A 23,366-nucleotide genomic window follows, 5' to 3' on the forward strand; every position below is an offset into this window, starting at 1 on the left:
GACAGCACATGTGACTGACAGCATGTGTCGGGGGCGGAGCAGGGGTCGGGCACCGTCCCAGGCTGGATGCGGGGCTCCAGGAAGGAGGCTGTCAGAAAGGCAGCGGCGGGTGGGGGCTGGGGACTAGGGTGGGTTCCCTCGTTCATTCTGAGCACCAGGCACTCTCCTGCCTCAGTGCCTTTGCACTGGCCGGCCATGCCCTCGCCAGGACTGCCTGTCCGGCTCTCCCCAAGGCCAGCCGCTCGCTGCCTTGAGGGCTTGGATCACATTTGCTGTGTCCCTTTACTGTCTCCCGCTCAGGGGTGGAGCCCCCCAGGGCAGGTTGTCCACTGCTGACCCCCAGGGCTAGCACACAGGAAGGACAGGCACAGACCTGGCCCGGTGCCCAGCTCTACCCGCCCCTTCCTTCCTCCTCGGTTGGCAGTTACTTGGTTGGTAACTACCTGGTGGAAGGGGGAGGCTCTCTCTCCCCTCCAAGCCCCCGCGCTCCTGGGCAGCCTGGGCTCAGAACCAGGGGAGGGCGGGGAGGGCGGGGGCGGCCCTGCGGACCTCGAGCCGTCTTCCGGGCGGGGAAGCGGGGCGTGTCCTCTCCGGGAGCCGGTCTTCTCTGCAGCAGGAGCAGGCATGGGGGCCTCTGCTCTCCTCTCCAGATTGCGGGGCAGCTGAGCAGGTGCGGCACCATCTGTGCGCTAGGCCTGCTTGGAAGGAGGCCAGGCTGCCGGGGATAGGGGTGAGGGCAGGGGCTCCGGCAGAGACTGTGTCCCTGGCACTCACCGCTCCAAGGTGGGGGTGGAGGGCGGGAGACCCTTCCAGCTGCAGGCTCGGAGGCCCTGGGGCTGAGCAGCTCCTGGAGGCCACGTCCTGCCTCTGAGGTCAGACCCCAAACCCGGGTGGAGGAGCCCCCTGAATGTTTTTGGGTTTCTGCCCCCTGAACGGGTAGAGGGTGAAGTAGACGGGGGCAGGGGCTCAGCTAGGCCATCCCTCCTCTCGGCCATCTGTGTCCCCCTCAACAACCTCCCGGGTGCGGGGGTGCTCCAAGGGGGAGTGTAAGCTGGGTCTGGTCATGGGAGAGCCCGGAAAGCAGGAGGAGTCCCTGGGGGAGGGGCGTGGTCCCCAGGCTGGTTAGGACCCCCCCCCACGGCCTCGCCCCCCCCCAGTCTCGTTCCCGGGCAGCCGGGGCTGGGGACGCGGAAGCCTGGGGTCCAGTCTGGCTCTGGGCCCTGTGCAGGAAGTTGTCTCCGCTGACCTCTTGTGTCTGAGCCCCGAGGTCCCGTCCGGCGCTGGTCCACCCCAGGCTGCAAGGGCCAGTTGGCCTTCCTTGCCCGTGGACCGGCTCCTCCAGAAGAGCCCTTATTCCTGGTGGACTCAAGGCGACGGACCCTCTAGGCGCCCCCTCCGCTTACCAGGCCGCCAACCCCAGGGTTCAACCCTTCACCACCAGCGGACCCTCCCTCGGGTCCTGTGCGAGTGGGAGGGGCTTGAGGTGCGGGTCCCGCCGCCCAGCCCAGTGGGGCCATGACCTCCCCTCCCTGGGTGGCCTCCTCTGTCTCTGGTGGGACACGGTTGGGCACCTGTGAGCTGGGAGGAGGGCAGCGGCTCCACCGGACTGGGGTAGGATTGTGAGGGAGCGTTGGGTGAGGGGGTGTGGGGTGTGGGAGGGGGCGTTCCAGCCCTGGAGGTTCATCCACCCATCTAGGGATTTTCAACTTTCTCTTGATGAAAGGGGGGCACCGAGACTTTCAGCAGAGAAGTGAAGCTGTTATAACTTTAGAAATAAAGTGCAGTGACATTAGAACAATACCGTAATTGTAGTGTAATAAGAATCATTATGGGGACTTCCCTGGCGGGCCAGTGGTTAAGAATCTGCCTTCCAATGCAGGGGACGTGGGTTCGATCCCTGGTCGGGGAACTAAGATCCCACATGCCGCAGGGTAACTAAGCCTGCGCACCACAACGAGAGAGAAGCCCGCATGCCACAACTAAGACCTGACACAGCCAAAAATAAACAAATATTACAAGGAGGATTGTGTGTAAAAGTGTGCAGGCTTCGATAAAATTGCACACAAGTACACCCCCAGTAAGGCCCAGTGTTTAGTCCCCATAGTCCTATGAAGCAGGGGCCTCAGTCCACGTGCAGATGAGGACACTGTGGCCTAGCAGGCATGGCAGGGATGGCCTCCCTGAACCTGTGAAGACGTCACGTTCCTTGACAGAGGGACCCTGAGGTGGGGAGGGGGTCCTGGATTGCCTGGACCAGCCTCACCTATTCACAGAAGCCCTTAAGAGCAGAGAACGTGCTGCCCCTTAAACGGTCAGCTGGAGCCAGAGAAATGCAGCAAGAGAGGAAACCAGAGAGATTTCAGGTGCCAGGCGGACAGACACGTGGGTGCAGGAGCGGGAGACCCACAGTCAGCGGAAATGGGGCCCTCAGTCCTACAACCCTGAGGAGGCTGAGTCTGCCAAGGACCTGGAGGAGTTTGAAGAAAGTTGTTCCCTGAGCTCCAGGTAAGAGCCAGCCCGGCCGACACAGAGCCTTCACCCCATGTGACCGGGAACAGACGACTCGGTAGAGCCCACTCAGACGACGGACCTAAAGAAACAGTGAGGGGCTTCCCTGGTGGCGCAGCGGTTAAGAATCCGCCTGCCAGTGCAGGGGACACGGGTTCGAGCCGTGGTCTGGGAAGATCCCACGTGCCGCGGAGCAACTAAGCCCGTGCGCCACAGCTACTGAGCCTGCGCTCTAGAGCCCACGTGCCACAACTACTGAAGCCCGCGTGCCTAGAGCCCGTGCTCTGCAACGAGAAGCCACTGCAAGGAGAAGTCCGCGCACCGCAATAAAGACCCAACGCAGCCAAAAAAAAAAAAAAGAAACAGTGAGATAAAGCTGTGGTGTTTCAGCCGCTAAGTCTGCAGTAACTGTTCTGGCGGTGTGGCCGGGGGAGCACCTGGGCCGCTCGGCTGGTATTCAGCAGGCGTTTGCTCGCTGGGCTCACTGGGATAATCGCATGACCCCGCGCCCCAGCACAGCCCACCCGGGGCTCCCATGCACACACCCATTGTGCAGGCGAGGGTCAGCTAGCGCCGTGTGGCCAGGGGACGGCCAGGTGAACGCAACTTCTCGGGCTGCGCGCCTGGGGTTCAGGCTCCCGTGTCCAGGATGAGACACAGAAGGGAGGGAGCAGAATGCCTGGGGGTTCAGGAGGACCGAACAGGAAGGACGTGACCCAGACACGAGGCATTGGCCTGGGCGGAGCACACGGTCTTCGTAGATATGAACTGGGTGCCTGTGCTCATCGGGTGGAGGTGCCCAGTGGGCAGCCGCAGGTAACCACAGTCAAGGGCAGCAGTGTGCTCCGGGAGGCCCAGGCACTGATCTCACCCCACACGTGGCCTGTGCCTCTGGGGCCTCATTTTACCAGGCAAGGACCCAGAGGCCAAGGTGACACGGCCAATACAGGTGAGGCCTGGCCAGGAGCCTGGGCAACCGGCTTCAGGGCCCACGCCCTTTCCAAGTTCAAGCCCGGTCTGGAGGTCATGAGAGAGGCTGGGTGGAGGCAGACACTCCCCCACAACCTCTCCCTCCCCTCCTCCCCACTCCCATCCCTCCCTCCTTCCGCAGTTCCCCTGTGCCAGGCCCCTTCCAGGCCCTGGGGCATCAGCCCTCATAAGTCTGCCCTCCCAGGGGAGTCAGGCACCGACAGACCCTAATGTGATGAAGCGGCACGAGCGGGGGTCCTCAGTGGAGGCAGGCAAACGTGGGGCGGATCTGGAGGGGCCCTGAATCCCCGCCTGGCCCCCATGGCTTGGATGGAGCAGTGGGGCCCTGCAGAGGGTTTCCTGTCCCTTAAATGGGTCCCAGGGTCAGAGGGGATGGTGGGGTGGGCTGGAGCGTGGGGAGTGCAGAGTGTCACTGCCTGGGTCCTCTGGTGGCCAGGGCACAGCCGGGCGGGGCCTCCCAGGACAGCAGAGGTCTGGGCTGCCGGCAGGTTTGGGGGCCTTGCCTGTTCAGCAGCCCGGTGACGGGCGCCCCCCACCACCACCACGGAACAGTCATTCTCAAACTACGCTTCTAAAGTCTTGGGTGCTCAAAAATACGGACGGACAGACAGATGGACAGAGACAGAAGAGAAGCTGGGTGTACCGGCGGCCCCCACCGGCCCGGCGGCCATGAGAACTGGAAGCCGGGCTGGAGGCCCTGGGGCGGCAGACTCTGTCCCAGCCTGCCCCAGGGCTGTACCTGAGCTCCAAGCCCCCACGTGCTGGGGCCGGGGTCCCTTCCTGCCCAGCAGCCCTGACTCGGGGGATGGAGGGTCCCGCCAGGCACCGGAGCAGCAGGAGACCAGGGGTCCTAGCGGCTCCCGCCATGCCCGGAGGCACCAGTAGAGGGCAGTGTGGCTCCAGGGAAGGCCGGGCGGAGGCAGTGGTCTGGTCCTCCCACGTGCTGGCCCTGAGGTCTGGGGGCATGGCCTCGGCCAGGTGGCACCTTCGTTGGCCGAGCCAGGCTGCCCCGCCGGAATCCCGAGTTCCTGAGGGCCGTCCAGGCCCCGGGCCACGGCAAGGACCCGCGAGGTTCAGGGGCGCAGGCCTGGCCACACTGACGGGGGTTCAGGCAGGGCAGAAAACAGAGGTCTCTGGGCTCGGGTGGTCAAGCTTGAAGGCAATTTGTAAGCATAACTGTCACCCCCAGAGGGTGGCTTTCATGGAAAAACCCACTGCAGTAAAAACCTTCACCAACGTGGGCCGGGGCCAGGGCACCCAGGCACGCATGCACCCCAAGACTCCGGGGCAGGGATGTAGGCCCCCGTCCTGCTCATCCCAGGGTCTCAGGGCGCTGAGGACCAGTAGAGGAGGCTGTGCCGGCTGTGCCTGAGCTGGGATCAGGGAGGGCAGGCGCAGGCCCTGCGGCGGGTGCGAGAGCCCCACATGGCGTGCACACCAGCCTGGGCCTCCATCATCACCCACTCACCAGCGTCTTCACTCCCAGCTGGCCTGGGGGGCAGCCTGTGCCCGTGGGCCCCGGCAGTAACTGGTGGAGCAGGGCATGCAGGAATGTCGTCGGGGAGACCCGCGGAGCTGCTTGGGACCTGGCAGCTCTCGGTTTGGATTTGGGGCTCCTGGGGCCGTAGGAGAGGCCTCAGTGAGCCTGTGTCCTGCACACACATCACGTCACAGCCCTCACGCGCCAAGTCACATCTGCACCCTGGTGCATGGCCCGGGCTGCGGAGGGTCCTTGTCTGGAAGAAGCTGGGGTGATGGGCTCCGGGCAAATGAGGCCGCCCAGGGGCTGGTCTTTCCTGGTCTGGGGGGAGGGGAGGGGAGGCGGGGGGCTGTCTCCCAGCACTGCTGGCTCCTGGGGGCTGCAGGACAACCGCCCCCCTCATCTGCCTCATGGCTCTTCCCATGCGGCCCAGAGATTCCACCAACACAGCTGCTCCTTGGCACCTCCCCAGTCAGAGTGGGTGAGAGCTGGGAGGGGTGGAGGGGTGCTGGCAGGGGAGGGGGACATGTGGGGCCCCAGGGGGGCTCCAGAAGGAACGTGTCCCCAAGCCCGCCCAGGCAGCGCAGCCCCCGCGCATTCCCCAGCCCGCCCCACTGGGCACCAGCACCACTGTCTCTCAATCAACATCAAGGGAGCTGGTGACAAATTTGGGAGCAAAGAACCCCGAGCAGCCGCATAAATCACGTTAATGGCCGTTCAGATTAGATCGGGCGCTGTAACAGACACGCTGCTGCCTCTCCGGTCCCCTCCACCCCTGTGCGCGGGGGAGGCGCACTCAGCAGGCACCGCCCACGCGCAGGCTCTCCTGGGCCCGCCGTGCGTCCCTCTCCAGGGGCGGGCTGAGGAGGAAGATGCGGGCTGGGGGGCTCAGGAGCCTGGGCCCTTCCTGCCGGCCTTTCTCCTCCAGACAGAGGGCCTGGGCAGGACGGCCAGGGAGAGGCCTGCACAGGCCGGGGGCTGAAGCGCCGGCCTCGCCCAGCCTGCGGCCTCCTCGCTTCTCTGGGGAGAATCGCACGTTTCAGCCACTCTCCTTGGTCCTAATGCCCGGATCTCTCCTGAATGCTGGGAGCTTGTGCGCACCTTGCAGGTGCCCCCGAGCCCCCGCTCCTCCCCCCACGCTCTCCATCCAGGCTGCTGAGCTGGAACCCCGACCTTCCAGACTCGAGTGCGCTCTGGCTCCCCCTCTGGCCAGTCCTCTCCCCGGTCCCGCAACCTTTCCAGAAGTGCTCTGGCCCTGCCCCTGCCCCAGGCCCTAGGGGCTCTGTCCTGGGGGCGTGGGAGTGAGGCAGACACTTACTGGCCTTGAGGACAAAGAAAACCTCTCCGGCACGGAGGAGCAGCGCCGCGTCTTCTGCCCAGACAGCCTGTCATTCGAGAGTGAGAAAAAGTAGAGACTCACCTACACCTTCCGCGGCGGTTACTGAAACAGCTACTGCAGAGAATTATTCATTAAAATGAAATCCGGTGAGCCAAGAAGTTGATCAAATGTCAGTAAATTTAATGATTGACCGTGAAAACAAAGCCTATTAATTTTTGTGTCCAAAACAAAACAAAACTGAAATGCTACAGAAATATCAAGACCGCGGAGGAGGAACTTCCCTGGCGGTCCACTGGTTAAGACTCCAAGCTCTCACTGCAGGGGGCGCCGGGTCGATACCTGGTCGGGGAACGAAGATCCGACATGCTGCACGGCATGACCAAAAAATAAATAAATAAAGATTAAAAAAAAAAAAAAAAAGATGGCAGAGGAGCAGGTATTGGGAGCCTCATCCCAGCCGTAGGGGAGCCCCGTGCTGCATTACTGCGAACAACTTAGACTTTGTAGCAAGTATCTAAACGTTTTAAGGCACTCAAAGAACAGAAATTTAGTTTATAATTTCCAAATAAGCAAAAAGAAAAGAGTACAGAATTTTCTTAAATCTTTACGGAATTTGTTACAATATTGCTTCTGTTTTATATTTTGGCTTTTTGGCCATGAGGCATGTGGGATCTTAGCTCCCCAACCAGGGCTCGAACCCGCACCCCCTGCATTGGATGGCGAAGTCTTAACCACTGGACCGCTAGGAAAGTCCCAAGAAGTTTATCAATACAATGAAAGAGAAGGCAAAACAACAAATGCCATATCCCTAAGGTGGCGGCAGAAAATGCAAATGGGAATTGTAGAAATAAGTCTAGAGACATCAATAATCATAATAAATGGACTACATTTGCTCACTGAAGGAGAGACAGAGGGACTTCTGTCGCAGTGGTTAAGAATCCGCCTGCCAATGCAGGGGACAGGGTTCGAGCCCTGGTCCAGGAAGATCCCACATGCCGCGGAGCAACTAAGCCCGTGTGCCACAACTACTGAGCCTGCGCTCTAGAGCCCGCAAGCCACAACCACTGAGGTTGTGTGCCACAACTACTGAAGCCCACGCACCTAGAGCCTGTGCTCCACAACAAGAGAAGCCACCACAATGAGAAGCCCGCACACTGCAACGAAGAGTAGCCCCCACTCGCCGCAACTAGAGAAAGCCCGCGTGCAGCAACAAAGACCCAACGCAGCCATAAATAATAAATAAATAAATTTTTTTTTTTAAAAAAGAGAGACAGGAGTTTAAAACACCAGATCCAGCTGTGCTGCTCACAAGAGAGAGCAAAGCCACATGGGGGTGGGTGGGAGGGGGATGAAGGAACCCAGGGATGGACCATTTAAATACCAACCCCAGGGACTTCCCTGGTGGTGCAGTGGTTGGGAATCCGCCTGTCAATGCAGGGGACACGGGTTTGAGCCCTGGTCTGGGAAGATCCCACATACCATGGAGCAACTAAAGCCCATGCGCCACAACTACTGAGCCTGCACTCTAGAGCCCACAAGCCACAACTACTGAGCCCACGCACCACAACTACTGAAGCCCGCACGCCTACAGCAAGTGCGCCACAACAAGAGAAGCCACCGCAATGAGAAGCCTGCGCACCGCAACGAAGAGTAGCCCCCGCTCGCTGCGACTAGAGAAAGCCCGCGCGCAGCAACGAAGACCCAACGCAGCCAGAGATAAATAAATAAAATAATTAATTATAAATAAATAAATAAATACCAACCCCAGAAGCCGGATAGCGGTACTGATCTCAGAGAACGTGTGATTTAACAGGAAAACGCAAGTCACAATCCATCAGAATAGATAATAATAAGGTATAAGCGGGGCCTGGGCACCTAGAACTGGAATATCAAAGGAAGAGCTGCCTCCTGAGGAAAGAAAAGCCGCTGTGTAGGGGCACAGGAGGGCCCCAAGTTCCAAAGCTCAGGAACCCCTTGGCCAGTGGGGAAACAGGGAGCAGACAACGTGCTCCAGTCACCCCCGGTTTAAGAAATTAAGTCAAAGAAGAAAGGACCCAGAGTTTGGAGCCGGGTGAGGACGGGGGTGCCCAGGTGGGCGTTAGGAGAACAGCTAGGTGGAGGCCCGTGAGGGCGGGTCCAGCCAGCCACCAGGAAAGGAGAAGCTAAACAAAAGGGTACTTTAACCAGATGCACAGGCAAGATTGATAAGGGACTGTGCAAATAAACCTGGAGCCTGGATGAAGTGCACGGTTTTACAGAAGATCCCAGGTCATCAAATGGAAGTAACGAGTTTGAATAAACCAGTAACCACTGAAGAGCCCAAATTGGTCACCAAAGACAGCCCGGCCCGAGGAGGCTGCCGGCCCTGAGGGTCCCAGGGCCCACCTCCACCTCCTTCCGAGCCCTAAGTAAGACGGGCCCAGTCTCACATCCAAACGCCCCCGTGAGAAGCGTGTCGGGATTCAGAGTTTTTCAGATGTTTGGCACACGGAAAGCAGCCCTTTCCCCCCTTTCCTGTTTGCCCACTTCTGTCCCCTCTACACTTAAAAGAACCTAATTATAGGAATGAGATCACCAGGCAACTGAAAGTAACTCCTGACTTGTGCTCTCCTGAACGCACACCTCGCCTTGTCTACTGCGCTGATTCTTTTCCTAGATGAAAAGAAGTAAGAATGAAGAAGTAAGCAGTGAAAGAATGACCAGCTCTCTACCCCAGCAGCCCCCTTAGCAATCCTGCTGGAGACCACGCGGGCAAGAGAACGTGTGAAGAGTCAGCCAGCCTGCTCGCAATGAAGGAGGCAGAGCCAACCCCCCCCGGAGAGGCTCACGGCCGCCTCAAGGCCTCCGCCCGGCCAGTGGGCGGCCTTGGCGAGGGCTGCGGAGCCCTGCAGGGCATACCCCCAGCCTGTGCCCAGGCCCGCAGCTCACCCGCCAGCCGCCAGCCCGAGGCCGGAGGGTCTGGAGAGCCCCGGAGAGAAGGCCGCCATCCGCCTCTTACCTCGCTCTGCACCGGAGGCCCGCCGCCCCGCCGACCGCCGGCCTAGCGGGACCGCTAACCACCGCTCTGAACAGCCCGCGTCAGCGGTCTCGCGGTGACCGTTGCCTAGTAACTAGGCGCGCAGCAATGGCCGCGTGCTAAGGGCTGCGCGTTACTGCACTCCTGCCCCTCTCCACGGGGGTGACACTGGGCCTGCGTAGGGGGCCAGGACGTGGACAACTCTGGGGGCCTCACGGGTGGTCCCAGCATCCGAGGGCGTCTGGGGGACCTCAGGCACCGGCAGAGGCAGGCCCGGCTCCCTTGGGACAGCCCTGCCGTTGTGGCGTCCACGCTCCCGACCAGCCCTGGGGTGGGCTCTCTGTCCGGGGACACTGGTCCAGGCCTCCCCGAGATGGGCTGTCGTCGCTTGTGGGGCCTGGGCTCCCCCTTCCTCCTCGCCACGCCCTCCCTGGGCTCCGCCCCCTCACAGAACAGGGTCCAGCGGGCAGCTGCCCACCTTGGCTCCCACGGGGAGCTCAGGCCTCCGTCCTCGGGCGGAGCCCTGAGGGGGCAGCAGCCTCACGTCACAGAACAGGGGGGCGGGGCGGGGGGTGGCGCAGGGGGCGCGTGGGCCCTGAGGTGTCGCGGTGTCAGCCCTGACATTTCTGCGGCCGTTTCAAGCCCGCCCGACCCCCGGGGTCTCCTCAGCGGGCCCTCTGCGCATCTCACGCGGATGCTGAGCTCTGGGGAATAAATGCAGGCAGACGGCAGCAGAGCCTTGAACACCCGGCAGGTTTATGTCCGGAGGGAGGGACGTGGCAGGTGCGGACCCTCCACCGCGGGCCTTCCCCCTGCCCCCGAGGGAGCGGCGTCCGAGGAGCAGCCCCTGCCAGGCGCCCTTATCTTCCCACTGCCTCTCAACATGTCCATTCCCGCTGTGCCCAGGAGGCCAGCCAAGCGAGATCCAAGCACTACGGGTTTGACAGAGCCCAGGGTGCCCGCCCCTGGCTTTGGTTTGGGAGTCGAGCGCAGGGCAACACGGAGCCGCCAGGCTGAGGCATTTCCAGCCCCGGGAACTTTCCCAAAGCCTCGGGACCTTCAGCCATGCTGGCTTAGCAAGTGGGTCTCTGTCTGTCTCCAGGGCCAGGCCAGGGCCCCCGCCAGGCTGGGCTGGACCCACGTGAGGAGCGGCAGAGGATGGACCTGGCCCGAGGGCGCCGAGGAGGCAGGTTGGGCAGGGGCCAGGCCACGTTCTGCATCCTGAGGGACGTGGTCTAAGAGCCTGTCAGCGTCCCAGGCTGGTCTTGTTCTCGGTCAAAGATGACCATTATTCTTCGGAAAGTATTTTGTACAGACGATAGCAGAAGGCAGATGATGGCGTGAACGTTTTCAGGAATCACATTTTCAGTATCAAGACAGACAGAGTCAAACCAGTGGGATGAGGTAAAGATCTGGGGACGTGGGAACTGATTCTTCCCAGGAGCTCGTGGTCCCCAGGTCCCAGGACACGAGGACAGCAGGAGCCACAGTGTCCGGTGCTGCCCTGAGAGTACTGGGCTGCGGGCCAGCGCCAAGCCCGGAAGTCTGGCCTGCTGCACAGGCGGGTGACCAGTGCGTGTCCAGGGCTCGGGCAGGAGGGCGCTGGGGTGGACGTTCCTCCGAGCAAACGCCGTGCCCAGGGCCGGCCTCGCAGAGTCACAGGCCGTGCGCACAGGGTGGGGGAGCAGCCCTGGCCCCCACGTGCTGCCCACCAGGTCCCCGGCTCTGTCCGGGCTTCCGCCCATCCTCCCCACGACACCTGGGCCTCCAAGGGCGCCTCTGCCCTTGGCTGGGGAGGGCAGGGAGCCTGGGGGCCGGGCAGCAGGGGCAGGTGTGGGGGGGTCTGGGAAGGAGAGGGAGACATCCAAAGACCAACGGGGGCAGGGGGTGTCGTGGAGGGAGCAGTACAGGGGAGGGGAGGGGGGTCTGTGGGGCCCGGGCTGCGGCCTCGACAAGAACACTGGCCCCAGAGCCCAATACTGGCCCCCTGGCCCATCCCAGAGTGTGCCGACCCCTGGTCCAGGAGGCCCCCTCTGGGGGCCGAGGGTCCTCTGGTCACATGAGCTGCGTCCCTGGCCCTGAAGGCCTAGAGAGCCTCTGCCAGGGCTACAGGTGCCGGACACCCCAGCAAGGTGCTCGTGTGGTGGGAAACGCCCTCCCCTGGACGCCCAGGACCATCGTCCGTGTCCACCAGAGAGACCCCCGCCCTGTGCACCGTGCACACGCGTGCAGACCGGGCCCTCCCTGTGCCGTGGGCGGGGACCACGCAAGCCCTGGGAAGGAGCGCAGGACAGGTGTCTGCTTCTCTGTGGAGCCTTTATTGAGTCTCCAGGGAGACCTGCTTCCCCGGTGACACCTCCAGACCCGCGGGGACCTGGGAGGCGGGGACTGCAGAGCACATGGAGCTGTGCGGTGTGCCGTGGCCACGAGGCCGGGACAGAGGGCACGAGGTGGTTTCCTTCCGGTCAGGCGTGGCCAGGCGGGAAGCCGGCTCACTGGCGCCCAGTCTCGGGGGCAGCCCAGTCGCGCGGGTAGAGCTGCCGGACAAGGTCTTGCTTGTTGACCTTCCCCATCTGGTTCCGCGGGATCTCCTCCACCAGCAGGAGTTCCGAGGGCACCGCGTACGGGGCCAGGACACCACTGCAGAGACAGGCCAGGCCTGAGGGCAGGAGCCACGGGCGCGGGTGGCGCCTCCGCAGCAGGTCGGGGCCTGGTCCTGGGCATGGAGACGCCCCTCTGCCCACTGGGGGAGAGGGTGAGCCTCACCCAGGGCCAGGCCTCCCGAGACCCCGCCCCGGAGCCCCTGAGCTGGAAAGAACTGGTCCTACCTCGCGGCCCATTCACTGCAGCCCTGGCTGGACAGCTGGGGGAGGTGGGTGGGCACCTCACAGACCCCTGGGTGCTATGACCACACACGCCGGCTGGAGCCACCCTCCCACCCCAGAGCCATCTGGGTCCAGCAGCTGGCCTGCAGCCGCACCCCAAGAGGAGCACCGTTAGACAATGCTCCCTCCTGTGAACGGCCACGTGGCGGTCCCAGCCCCAGGCAGCTCTGCACACCACGCCCAGGCTTCTCCTGAGCAGAGCTGCCTGCTCCTTGCTCGAGGGCCGCACGTGGGGCCCTTCAATACGGAACCAGCAGGTGCACAGGATGCTGCCTGGGGTGGTGGGGAGAGGGGCCACCCATCGTGGCCTCCTGGCGCACAAAGGCTCCACGCTCTGTGGCTGCTGCCAGTGACGCAGACAGCGGGGCATCGGGCAGTGGGGCTCTGGACAGCAGCACCGCGAAGTCTGCTCGGAGCCCGCAGGAGTAGGGACAGCCTTGGCCACTCGGGACGTGTGCAGCAAGGGGCCGGCGAGGGCGGGCAGAGAAACCCCATCCCTTGGCCTCAGTAGCTGGTGCCTACATCCACCTGCCCACAGATGGAGAGAAACGCTGTTACCTCGGGGCAGCTCTGGCGCAAATCACCTGCCCCGGGCCAAAGGTCACGGAGGTTCCCCCAGGGACACCCGCTCCCCGCCCCCCGCGGCACAGCACCGCCTCCCAGGCGGCACCCACCTCCTCTCCGCCCACCAGCGTGGAGCGGGTCAAGGGGCAGCCGCAAGGATGCAGGCCCTGCGTGAAGAGTAGGTGAGGTGGGAGTGGAGCACGAAGGAAAAGGAAACCCCGTCTGTCTAAAAGCCCAAACCCGGAGAAGGTCTCCTTCAAGGATGAAGATGAAGTTAAAGGCTTCAGACACAGGAGCTTGGGGTCCCCAGCAGCTGACCCACTCCCCACACTTGAGGGTCTGTGGTGGGAGGGGCCGCCATGGGGGGAGAGTGCCAGACAGGATACGTGTCATCTTCCTTATTCGTGAATCCTCCTTAAGAGATAACCGTTTGAACAAAAAGTGGGGCTTGTAACGACATAAAAGGTAGGACGACAGCGCACAGGCGGGGTGGGGTCACAGCAAAGGCAGGACACACAGCCGGAAGCCTAACTCACAGCCACCACGAAGAAGCAGAAGCTGAGGACGTAGAGGGACGCACCCTAAAGCCTGCAGACCCGCGGATTCTGAGAACAAACCCTGTTCCCTGTTCTCCTACGAGGGGCGTCAGCTTAGCAACTGGTCTCATAGGAAACTGTCAGAGCAGCTCCCAGGCCAACTGAAGCCCTGGGCAGGAGCACAGCAGGGCTGAGTGGTTTGTTACAGAGCCAGCTTCCCTGTGGGAAAAGCCCCGTGGGCAGCGGCGGCCTCAGCTCCACCGCTCAGCCCCGTGGGGAAGGGAGGTGGCCCGGGGGCCCAGCAGCATCTCCCCTCCACGGTCTGATCGGACAGCAGCACCTGCGCCATCTGGACACCGGATTTCTGAATTATCCCCGGGGTGTAAGCCCCACGTGGGCCACTGCAACTGGACAGTTTGGTGCGCGGGCCACGTCCCAGACCGGGAACGTGGTGCTGCCACCGAGCCCAGAGGCCACGCCGGCCCCCCCAAGTGTCGCGGTGCCTGAGCTGGGGCGGGGGTGCCAGCCTCCCCCACCTTGGCTAGGAGCACAGCGCAGGGTCTGCAGCAGGACGTAGGACAGACCTTTGCTTGGCGGTCTTGTAAGATTCAAGAATCTTCAGAAATGAAGAAAATGGCAGCAAAAGGGAAGACATTATTAAAAAAAACAACACCCTTTAAAAAAGACCCCCCAAATGGCAACGAACAGGACACAGAAAGAAAAAGCAGCTTCGCTGAGCCAACGTCTGAAAGCTCGGAGGCCCCTCCCCCACTCCCCCCATGAGGGGGCGGAGCCGGCCCTGCGCTCTGAAAGGAAGGTCCCTGCCCTCCCTCCAGGGCGTGGGCAGCCGCGGGGTCACTGTCCAGTGACCGCCCCGTGGGAGGACACAAAGCCCAGGGAACCGGCCGCGTGGAGACTGCAGGCTGACCACCCGCCCCAGGCCCGCCCTGCTGGGAGCATCTCCCCAGGGACCCAAAGCCACAGCACACAGCGCAGCGCTGCCCCAGCCGGGCCCCTGCGGTGAGGGGACGACGGGAGCCCCGGGCGTGGCCCAGGAGACCTGCTCTCAGCACAGGATGGCAGGTTCTTTCTTTAACAAAGCAACTGCTTAACCAAAGCGGCAAAGCCGACTAGAATCTTCTTCGTGCCTTTGTGAAACTGCAAAGTTCCCACTGTGATTTTGCAAATCCAGGGGAATCTAATCGCCCAGCTGTGCTGCCCTGATAAACAAGGATTCCTCCTGTTTGTGAAATCACGGTGGCTGAGCCACAAATATCTTCAGTGCAGAGGAGGAGGCAAGTCGGGTAGGGGGTGTGGGGAGAGAGGACCAGAAGGAGGGACCTCTTGGATCTAAAATAAAGGCCTTGGGGATGTAACTCACAGCTCCTTTCTGAGCTCTGGCCTGGGGCCAGCAGCGGCGCCCAGGGGCCCGTGTGATGCCCTGCGCTCTGCACGTGCTTCGGGCCCAGCAGCGCCCCGAGCCTGCTCAGCCCACGCCCTGGGGTCCCATCGGGATGGCTCTGAGCTCAGCTCCTGGGAACGGACCTTCCCTGACAAGGCTCCTCCTACACCCAGGAGGGGACGCACTCACTCACCATGGGACCCCGTCCACCTCTGACCCGGCCTCGGAAGCTTACACCTGAGTCAGGGGTCGGGGTCCTGCATCTGCTCCCATCGTCACGACACAGCTTCCCTGGGGCCCTTTGCACGCGCGTATGAGTATGTGTGCATGTATGTGTGTGCGTGTGTGCGTGGTGCGGGGAGCGCAGCTCCTACAGGACCACGTCACCTGGCCCTCAGCCCCCAGCCCGAGACCCCGCCCACCCGCCCGGCCCTCACCTGGCCCACTCTTTGAGCTCCCTGTGAGACAGCGAGTGTCCCTCTTGAAGGGTCACCACTGCGGTGACCCGCTGGCCCCACGTCACATCTGGAACTCCGATCACAGCCACGTCTGTGGAGAAGGAAGAGGGTGGGGGACCTCAGAAGCACAAGAGGGCGAGCACCGCAGGCTGCAGGGCAGCGGGCACCTGCGGGAAACACCTGGGACCCGCCGCCCCAGGGAAGCCCGCCTAGTGGCCAGAGACAGGGGATACGGAGCCTCTGAGGGGCCAGGACGTCCCAGGACGCCACCACTCCTGAGCACGGGGTCCCGGCCTGCACCTGGCCAGCCTGGACCCAGGCGGGGGGCGGGGGAGCAGGCCGACTGTGGGGAGGGGTGGGGAGGGGATGGGAGGCAGGCCCTGGTGCTGTGCCCCCTCATGGGTACCTGGTCCCCGTTTTGTCAACAACACACACACAGGAAGACACATCTGGACTGGTCCCGAGACAGCCCGGGTGGCCGAGTGCAGCTGTGTCATCCAGAGGTCAGGGTCCGGGCACCTGGCCGCTCACCCGTGATGCTGGGATGGGCCAGCAGGAGCCGCTCCACCTCCAGGGCGCTGACCTTGTAGCCGCCACTCTTGATAATGTCCACGGACGTGCGGCCGCGGATCCAGTAGTTGCCGTCCTTGAACACGGCCGTGTCACCTGGGGAGAGGCTCGGGTCGGTGGGAGGCACCTGGCTCGGCCGCAGTGGGCGCTGCACACGCATGTGAGTGCCACCCTCCCCGGCACATGTGGGCCCCGCATCTGGGAGCGTCAACGCCTTTCTGGGACGAGGCAGCAAGCAGCAGGCGGACGGCTGGGACCTCGCATGACGCCACGCCAGACGCCTCCGTGGCCCTGCCCCGAGGCAGGTGGCGGCGTCCCACAGGGCCAGGCAGGACCCCCGTGAAACAGCCCAGGGCCACGGAGGCAGGAAAGAAGAGCTTCAGGGCCTCCCTGGGGTCCTGGCCACAGCAGGCCCTTTCCCAACAGGGCTCTGGGCCATACGCCGTGTCACACGGGGGTCTGGCAGGAGGGAGGCACCCCGCCCCCCCCACCCGCCATGCTCAGCGCCGGGGCTTCCCCTCCCACTTCTCCTGGACGTGGTCCTGGCGGGAGCCCTGCCCAGCTAAGGACCCACGCGGTCCCACCTCAGGAGGCGCTAGAGACCTGAGCGGGGCGGGGGGGGGGGGGGGGGGGGGCGACGAGCTCAGTGAGGGCGGGGCCGCACGCCAGACAGGGCATTGCGGTCGGGGGGGTGGGGCTGAGTGTGAGGGTGCACACACACGTGTGCACGGACGTGTGAGCCTGTGCACGTGGGGACGCCCACCGTGCACTCTGCGAGCGGCGCTGATGCTTCACCGTCTGCTGTCACACACCCCAGGCTGCACACGGGTGAGTAGCTGGAATAAATCATCAATACTTCATGATACATCACACCGTCCAGCGCAGGAGGCCCCTCCGTCAGCTCGCACTCCTGGCGACCTGCCACGCGGGGCGTCCCAGCCTAGGAAATGATGGATGGCACTGCCTGGCTGGCTGCGGTGGGCTGTGATGCAGCAGGAGCCGGGCTCCTGCAGGTGTTCCGGACAGAGGGATGGAGCAGGTGGCCGGCTGGCGGGCAAGGATGCAGGCGTGGAGTAAAAGGCGGGCCACAGGGACAGGACGCAGTCTGCCCCCATCCCATGAGGCCCACCGGGGCCCCTCTCCCATTCCTGCTGTGCGGCCCCGGCTCCAGCCATGTCCCCTCCACACTGGACAGCCACTGGGTCTCCTGACGGCTTCCCAACCACTGGACACCAGCCCCTTAAATGCACCCAATGGCCCAGCCAGGCCTCCGCCGGCCAGAGACCCAGCAGTGTTGGGGGTGGGGGTCACTGCCCTGCCCTGGTCCTGCCAGGGATGCCCCCATTGCCCATACCAAGGCCGACATGGCTTCAGGGCCTCTGGCCATGTCGCCTGCACCCTCTTTGCTCTGTGTGACGCCAACTTAAGTCAGGGTGAGAGTTCCCCACGGCTGCACCCACACGCCCTACGGCAGGGCCCCCAGCCACGGTCTTCACCCCAGGGGTGCTCACACCCGCTACCCCATCTGCGGCATCTGGTTCTCCATCTGCCCGATCCCCTTCACTGTCCCTCTGCTCAGACATCACTTCTGTGGCATCTCCAGGTGCCCCTCCCCACGCACCAGCTCACAGTTCCAGCAGCTTCCTTGCACTGTCTCCTGTCACCAGCTCTTACACTGACCCTCACCCAGCCTGATGAAGAGCAGTGAGAATTAGGATCTTCTCTGAGAAAAGCCAGGCACCGCAGTGGTAGGGATGGCGCTGAGGACACACGGACACTGTCCCGGGGGAGGCCTGGGGGTCTGTGTGCTGAGTGAGGAAAAGCCCCGCGGGAGAGCCCTGCTGCTTCCCGGGACCACCGTCAGGCAGGGTCGCCGACAGATGTCAACACCACCCTGGACTACCCGGTGGCCTCAGTGTGATCACACACGTCCTCGTGAGGGGGCGGGGCAGAGGGATATTCGAGACACAGAAGACCCAGGAGGGGCCCCGTGGAGACGGAGGGAGGAGGCCCCAGCGGCTCTGTGCCCCTCACACGTGGCTGTGCAGGAGGCCAAGGAAGACGCTAGAAGGAAGACGAAGACACGACAACCTCCCAGAGCAGAGCCTCGCCTGAGCACATAGCTTGGTTCTCTCTCTCTTGGAGTAAAATCAACAGCAACTGTCGTTTTCAAGGCACAAAGCCATGCACAGGAGACAGGAGAGGGCGTGATGGTGAGGGAACTGGCGGCTGGAAAGCAAGCGGACAGACCCCGCGGGCTGGAGGGAGGCTGTGTGAGGCGGGTTACGGCCCGGGTGGCAGGCGCCCTGCAGGAGGTGGCGAGGACGGGCCGAGCGAGGAACAGCGGCACCGGCCCCCAGCGCACGGCCGCCGGTCCTTCTCTGCGGACGGAGGAGGGTGGACGGCGACACGGGAGCCCATGGGCCCTGAGCAGCGGTGGCTGGGCCTCCCCACCCCCTCTTCTTGCTCTCAGCCCCCGGACCCTTGCTGGGCATCAGAGGGGAGAAAATCAGCCATCAACACCCGGAATTACAAGACGTGGTCTCCAGAGCCCCCGGGGCGCGTGCCTGTCGACTTCAGGGCTCCCAGTGCAAAGGGAAGATTCTCTAGGACCTCAAGAGGGGAAAGGTCACGACGCGCCAGGAATAACGCAGCTGCAGCCGGCAGCACACGTGGAGGCCTGACAGCAGTAAAGACAATTTCTAGCCCAGACTCCTGTACCCGGCCCAGCCAGGACGAAGACGCTGGCAGACACGAGCTCTCCAGAGCTCACCTCCCACCCGCCCAGCCTCAGGAGGCTCCTGGGGAACGTGGCCGACAAGGAGAAAGGAGGCCGGTGGGAGCTGTGCACTGGAGTGGGTGGCAAGCACGGGGGGGTCTCCCAGGAGGACTGGAGGCCAGAACAGATGGGCCCTCCCGCCTCGGGAAACACTGCGGCTCCACGTGGCTCAACCCTGAACGGTGTGTCCACAGGCGTCTGGCAGCCTCCAGGTGGCCAAGATGGGCACGGCTGGGGTACGAGGGCCACGCGTCCTTCTTCCCAAACCAGACAGACCGCTGGAGCCTTCCAGCTGCGCACATGGGACCTTGATAAAAACAAAGATCTTCTGCCCAGAGGTCTGAGGCCGACCAGGGTAGACACAGCGGCCAAAAGGCAGCGTAGGGACTTTCCTGGCAGTCCGGTAGTTACGACTCTGCGCTCCCAATGCAGGGGGCCCAGGTTCGATCCCTGGTTGGGGAACTAGATCCCACATGCCGCAACTAAAGATCCTGCACACCACAGCTAAGACCTGGTGCAGCCAAACAAACAAACAAACAAACCCAGAAAAACAAACAACAACAAAAAACAAAGGGCAGCGCAGAGGCCCAGCAGGAGCGCGCAGGATGGGGACACGCCGTCCGCACAGAAGCCACTCCAGGTGGCTCGGAGACTTAACTCCAACAAAGCCCGGCGTTTCAGAAGAACATGGAGGAAAAGCTCTTGACGACCGCTGGGGAACAAAGGGACGAGCAGCAGACAGGCCCGCGACACAGCCCCAGCCTCCTGTTCACAGGGCGCCTCCACACAGAGCCCAAACCCCGCGGGGCGGCGGGGGCCGGTGGGATCGGCAGCCTGACCACACCACACGGCCTGGGGGGCCTGGGGGCCCTGCCCAGGGCTCTGGTCGTACGCGGTCAGCAGACGTGAAGGGGTCGACCACCTCCAGCTACACGTGCTGTCACACCCCTAACACGAAGCCCTGGGCGCCCTCCTTTCAACACGCTGCCTGATTCCTAACTATTGTTGGTCAAAATAAAAGCACTGCTTTCTGGAGAACCACATCAGAGCTCAGCATGGCTCTGAGTGAGCGGCTGGGCAAGAGGACGGAGCTCACGCCTGGGTCCACCCTGGGGCCTTCGTCACATGACAACTGGGAAGATTTTATACTTCTCGTCCGTGTTTGTAAGGGAACGAAGCTTACTGAGGAAACAGTGGCAGAGAGAAAACAAAGGGACAGACAATCACAGAGACAGCAGCTAGCGTCTGTGCCTGGCGGTGCAAACCCGCATGACGGCCACACACACACACACACACACACACACACACGCGTGTGGTGCACGCCAGCAGGGGCTCCCTCAGGCCAGGATCACTCGAGTCGTGGCTGCAAAAGGCTCACGATCCTCCTGGTCTGGATGCACCACGAGGCACCCACAAGCCCAGTGCAGAACAACGGACTCCAATTTCCCACTTTATAAACATTGTACGCGTCGCCCCGCACCCGGTTTCCTTTGAACGGATTCCCAGGAGCCCTCCTGACACACAACCCGCCCGCGGGTGCCAAGCACCTGCCTCACAGCACCAAGTGTCAACTTCGGGAGAATCTCTGCCAGTTTGGTGAAAGGAGACTGTTTCCATACTTGCTCTTTCACCACCAGGAAGTAAAACGTTTTCCGTATTTTTATGTCCAATTGCACTTCCTCTCGATCTGCCCGTGGCTGTGGCTCGTTTTTCCTACTGGGGCTACTGGGCTCAAGGGACCCACTCCCTCGGCCCCAGTTGGCCCTCACCGACTTCTCGGTGGACTCCACGTTCCACCGAGGCTGCAGATCTCGGCCACGTGTGCACCCAGGGCTCTCTTGTTTCCTGCTATATAAATAGCCTTTTATGTTTTCCCCTGATAACATCATGTGCTCATTAGAGAAGGAAAAAAAGGGAGTAAACTCAGCACCAAGATAGCCCCGTTAACGTTCTGCAGGGTTTCCTTACAGACCTTTTCCCCAGTTACCTAAATTTCTTCTACGACTGTGTTGACGTGTCGTTAGGTGTGTGCAGTTTACTACGTCACTTCCTAACAGTAAACGGTGCAAGGAAATCTTCTTTAGAATAAGGCAGAGCTACCATTTCTGTTTCCTCGTGTTCAGTCACAGTCTTTCTACCATGTCCAGAGGGTAGGAGCTGTAGCCCAGCTCAGCCCAGTCCCTGCATCCCTGTGTCCTCAGCTCCGTCCGCAGGGTCAAGGTAAAGCCCTGAGCAGAGGGGGGCTCCCGGCACTGCCGTCTCCCTGCCCCGGCCGGCACTGGGCCCGTGTGCGTGTGGAAGGTTCTCCCCAGCCTGGCGTGTGCAGGTGGAACACGATCAGGGTCGCTATCGGAGGTGCTTCTGGATAGAGAGCTTTGGTTTCCGGCCTGAGCTGCAGCCAGGACCCCTGGGGCTGGCAAGGAGCTCCCTGGCGATGGAAACCAGGCTTCACGCAGGGCAGGGAGGGTGGCCATGGCTGGCACGGCCGAGGGAGGCCTCTTTCCTCTCGTCCAGACACGGAGGAGGCCTCTGAGGAGAAGCCGGCCGGGTGCGGCCCCTCTCCAGCCCGGGCCACAATCTGTGTGGCAGGAAGGGCTGGCCAGGGAAAGGGTTAAGTTTAATTCATCCTGATTTCTATTTAATATCACGCTCTCCCCCGGAGGAGCAGCAGCTGTGAGCTGATTGCCGCGCTCATTATGCAGCCTGTATTGCTAATGGCCTGTGACAAAGGCACGCGGCTTCCAGGCCTCACCCCCGAGAGCCAATTAAACACACAGACTCCCTTCCTGTTTGCTGCGCATTACAATGAAATTAAACTGAATTTCAAAATCATTTTCTCCTAAAGACATCTCTTTACGATAATTAATGCATGCTATTCCTTTCAACTGAAATATTCATCACGACCAGGGACTAAAATGTTTTACCGCTGACTGCCCTGCGCTTCGCAGCGCTGCCGGCCCAGCGTTCAGCGAGCCCTACCATCTGCAGAATCCACAGGGCTTTGGTTCCTGTGCTTCAAAAAAAAAGTTGCAGCTCTTTAGCTGCATTTAAAAATGAAACAGGATGGCCACCAGGAAGTCAGATTTCCAAGTCAGGACACTCGGAGGGCTACAGGAGGGACCCACAAAAAAGCAAGATTAGCTCAAAAGTAGTATTGCTTAAATACTGCATTTAAAGGACAATGATAGTGGTTGGCTGCCACCAGGCTGGCCTGTATGAACGCGAAGTTTACAAAGGGAAGCCAGGGCGTGTGTGAATGTGCCGCACGGACAGGTGGCCCGGGCTCCTGGGCCCCAACCACAGAGCCCTCTGCTGGCGCTGGCCAGGGCTCCTGGCACAGGCCTCTGCTCTGGGGGGCCCGAAATGGAGCCCCGAGGTCCCCCAGGAGAACCCCTCATGTGCCCCTTCCCCCTCACGCCCCACCCAGCGGAGCCCCAGCACCCCGAGACCTCGGGGGGTCTGCACGTGGCCGCCGGCTCTGTCACCTGGTGACCTCAGGCCCACGACGGCGGCAGATTGGAGGTGATTTCTGCCCTTCCTAACCCGTGCGGCCTGAGCCCGTGGAGAAGACACGTGTGTGCTATCGGCCGGCCGCGGTTCCCCAAGGCGTTCCCAGGCCAAGGACACACCCACTGCGCGCCTCCTTGCGCACCCCGGCACGGCCGCCCCCCTCACGCAGCGTCTCTCTTCAGCTCTGTGGTCCGCAGGGGACCTGGCGAGAGGTGCGTTTCTAATTATGAGGCCAGCACATGACGGACGGGGGAACAGGCCTTCCTTTTTGGAAAATACTGCTTTAAGATTATTATTATGAAATAATGCATTTTCAGTACAAAACTTTTAGAAATACAGACAGGCAATAAGAAAAAGAGAAAGCCCAGAACCCCACCTTCTGGCTGTCACGAGCTGCTGTTCCGGTGTGTCGTGTGAACACAAACGCAGTGAATCAATGCAGCTGCAACCGTGAGTACACCCAGTACCTGCCGAATCGTCCACATGGATGGGACCGCTGGGACCAAGGAGGGGGGCGGGGTGGACGGAAGGGGTGGGGCTCCTCAGAGCGGGCCCCGGGTGCGCCTGCGGTGAGAGGGCTCCGAGGTTGGGGGGTGGGTGCCTGCCTGCCCATGCACAGACCCTGGGCTCTGGCTCCACGGGCTGCTCTAGCAGGCGAGAGAGTGCAGGGCAGGGAGTAACGTAACGAGGGACCCAAACCAAAGTGCAAACCAACCTCCTTCTATGAAAACGGGGGCGGGGTTACAAAGCAGGGGGTGGCGGCGGCGGGGAGGGCGGGGCGCCCAGGAGGGTCTTGGAGGCGGAGTGCAGTGGTCACTCGGGAAGGAGAGTCTTGACCCACGAGGGGCAGAGGGACCACCTCGTGCAGGGCTGCTGGGCCAAGGGACAGGACGGGAGCCTGGCCACAGGGCTGGGGGCTGCTAGCCCCCCTGCGGGTCATGGCCTCGGGACCTTCCTTCTAGAGGCCTCAGGGGGGCTGGGGTGCAGTGTGGGAGGTGCAGCCTTTAAGACGGGAGCACAAAGTGTACCCCACCCCATCTCTGCCCGCCAGGGAGGATTGTGGGGACGTCCCGGTGCGGTGGTACCCGGGTGACCCTCCCGTCCCCTCTGGACCCTCCTTCCTACCTGTTTTGAACCAGCCGTCCGAGGTGAAGGCGGTTTTTGTTTCCTCCGGCTTGTCCCAGTATTCCCGGAACACAGAGGGCCCCCTGACCAGGAGCTCCCCCTCCTTCTCTTCAAACCCTGGGGTCACCTGCAACAGGAGAGAGAGGTGGGCGTCAGAGCTCACCCCAGGGCACGTCTCCACCTGCCCCCGCCCCTCCCGAGGCC

General features: G+C 62.3%; 1 protein-coding gene across 1 annotated transcript in view; it reads right to left on the reverse strand.

Moving 5' to 3' along the window:
• Positions 1-11,632: 11,632 nt before the first annotated feature.
• The window catches only part of ACSF3 (acyl-CoA synthetase family member 3), a 59,646-nt gene continuing 47,912 nt past the window's right edge, over positions 11,633-23,366 (reverse strand). Inside the window, 5 exon segments of the mRNA XM_079907903.1 lie at positions 11,633-11,845; positions 11,847-11,973; positions 15,158-15,269; positions 15,710-15,844; positions 23,163-23,289. Coding sequence (XP_079764029.1) covers positions 11,651-11,845; positions 11,847-11,973; positions 15,158-15,269; positions 15,710-15,844; positions 23,163-23,289 — 696 coding nt within the window. The 3' untranslated portion in view covers positions 11,633-11,650.

Source organism: Stenella coeruleoalba, assembly GCF_951394435.1.
Source record: "Stenella coeruleoalba genome assembly, chromosome: 20".
NCBI classification, from domain to species: domain Eukaryota; kingdom Metazoa; phylum Chordata; class Mammalia; order Artiodactyla; family Delphinidae; genus Stenella; species Stenella coeruleoalba.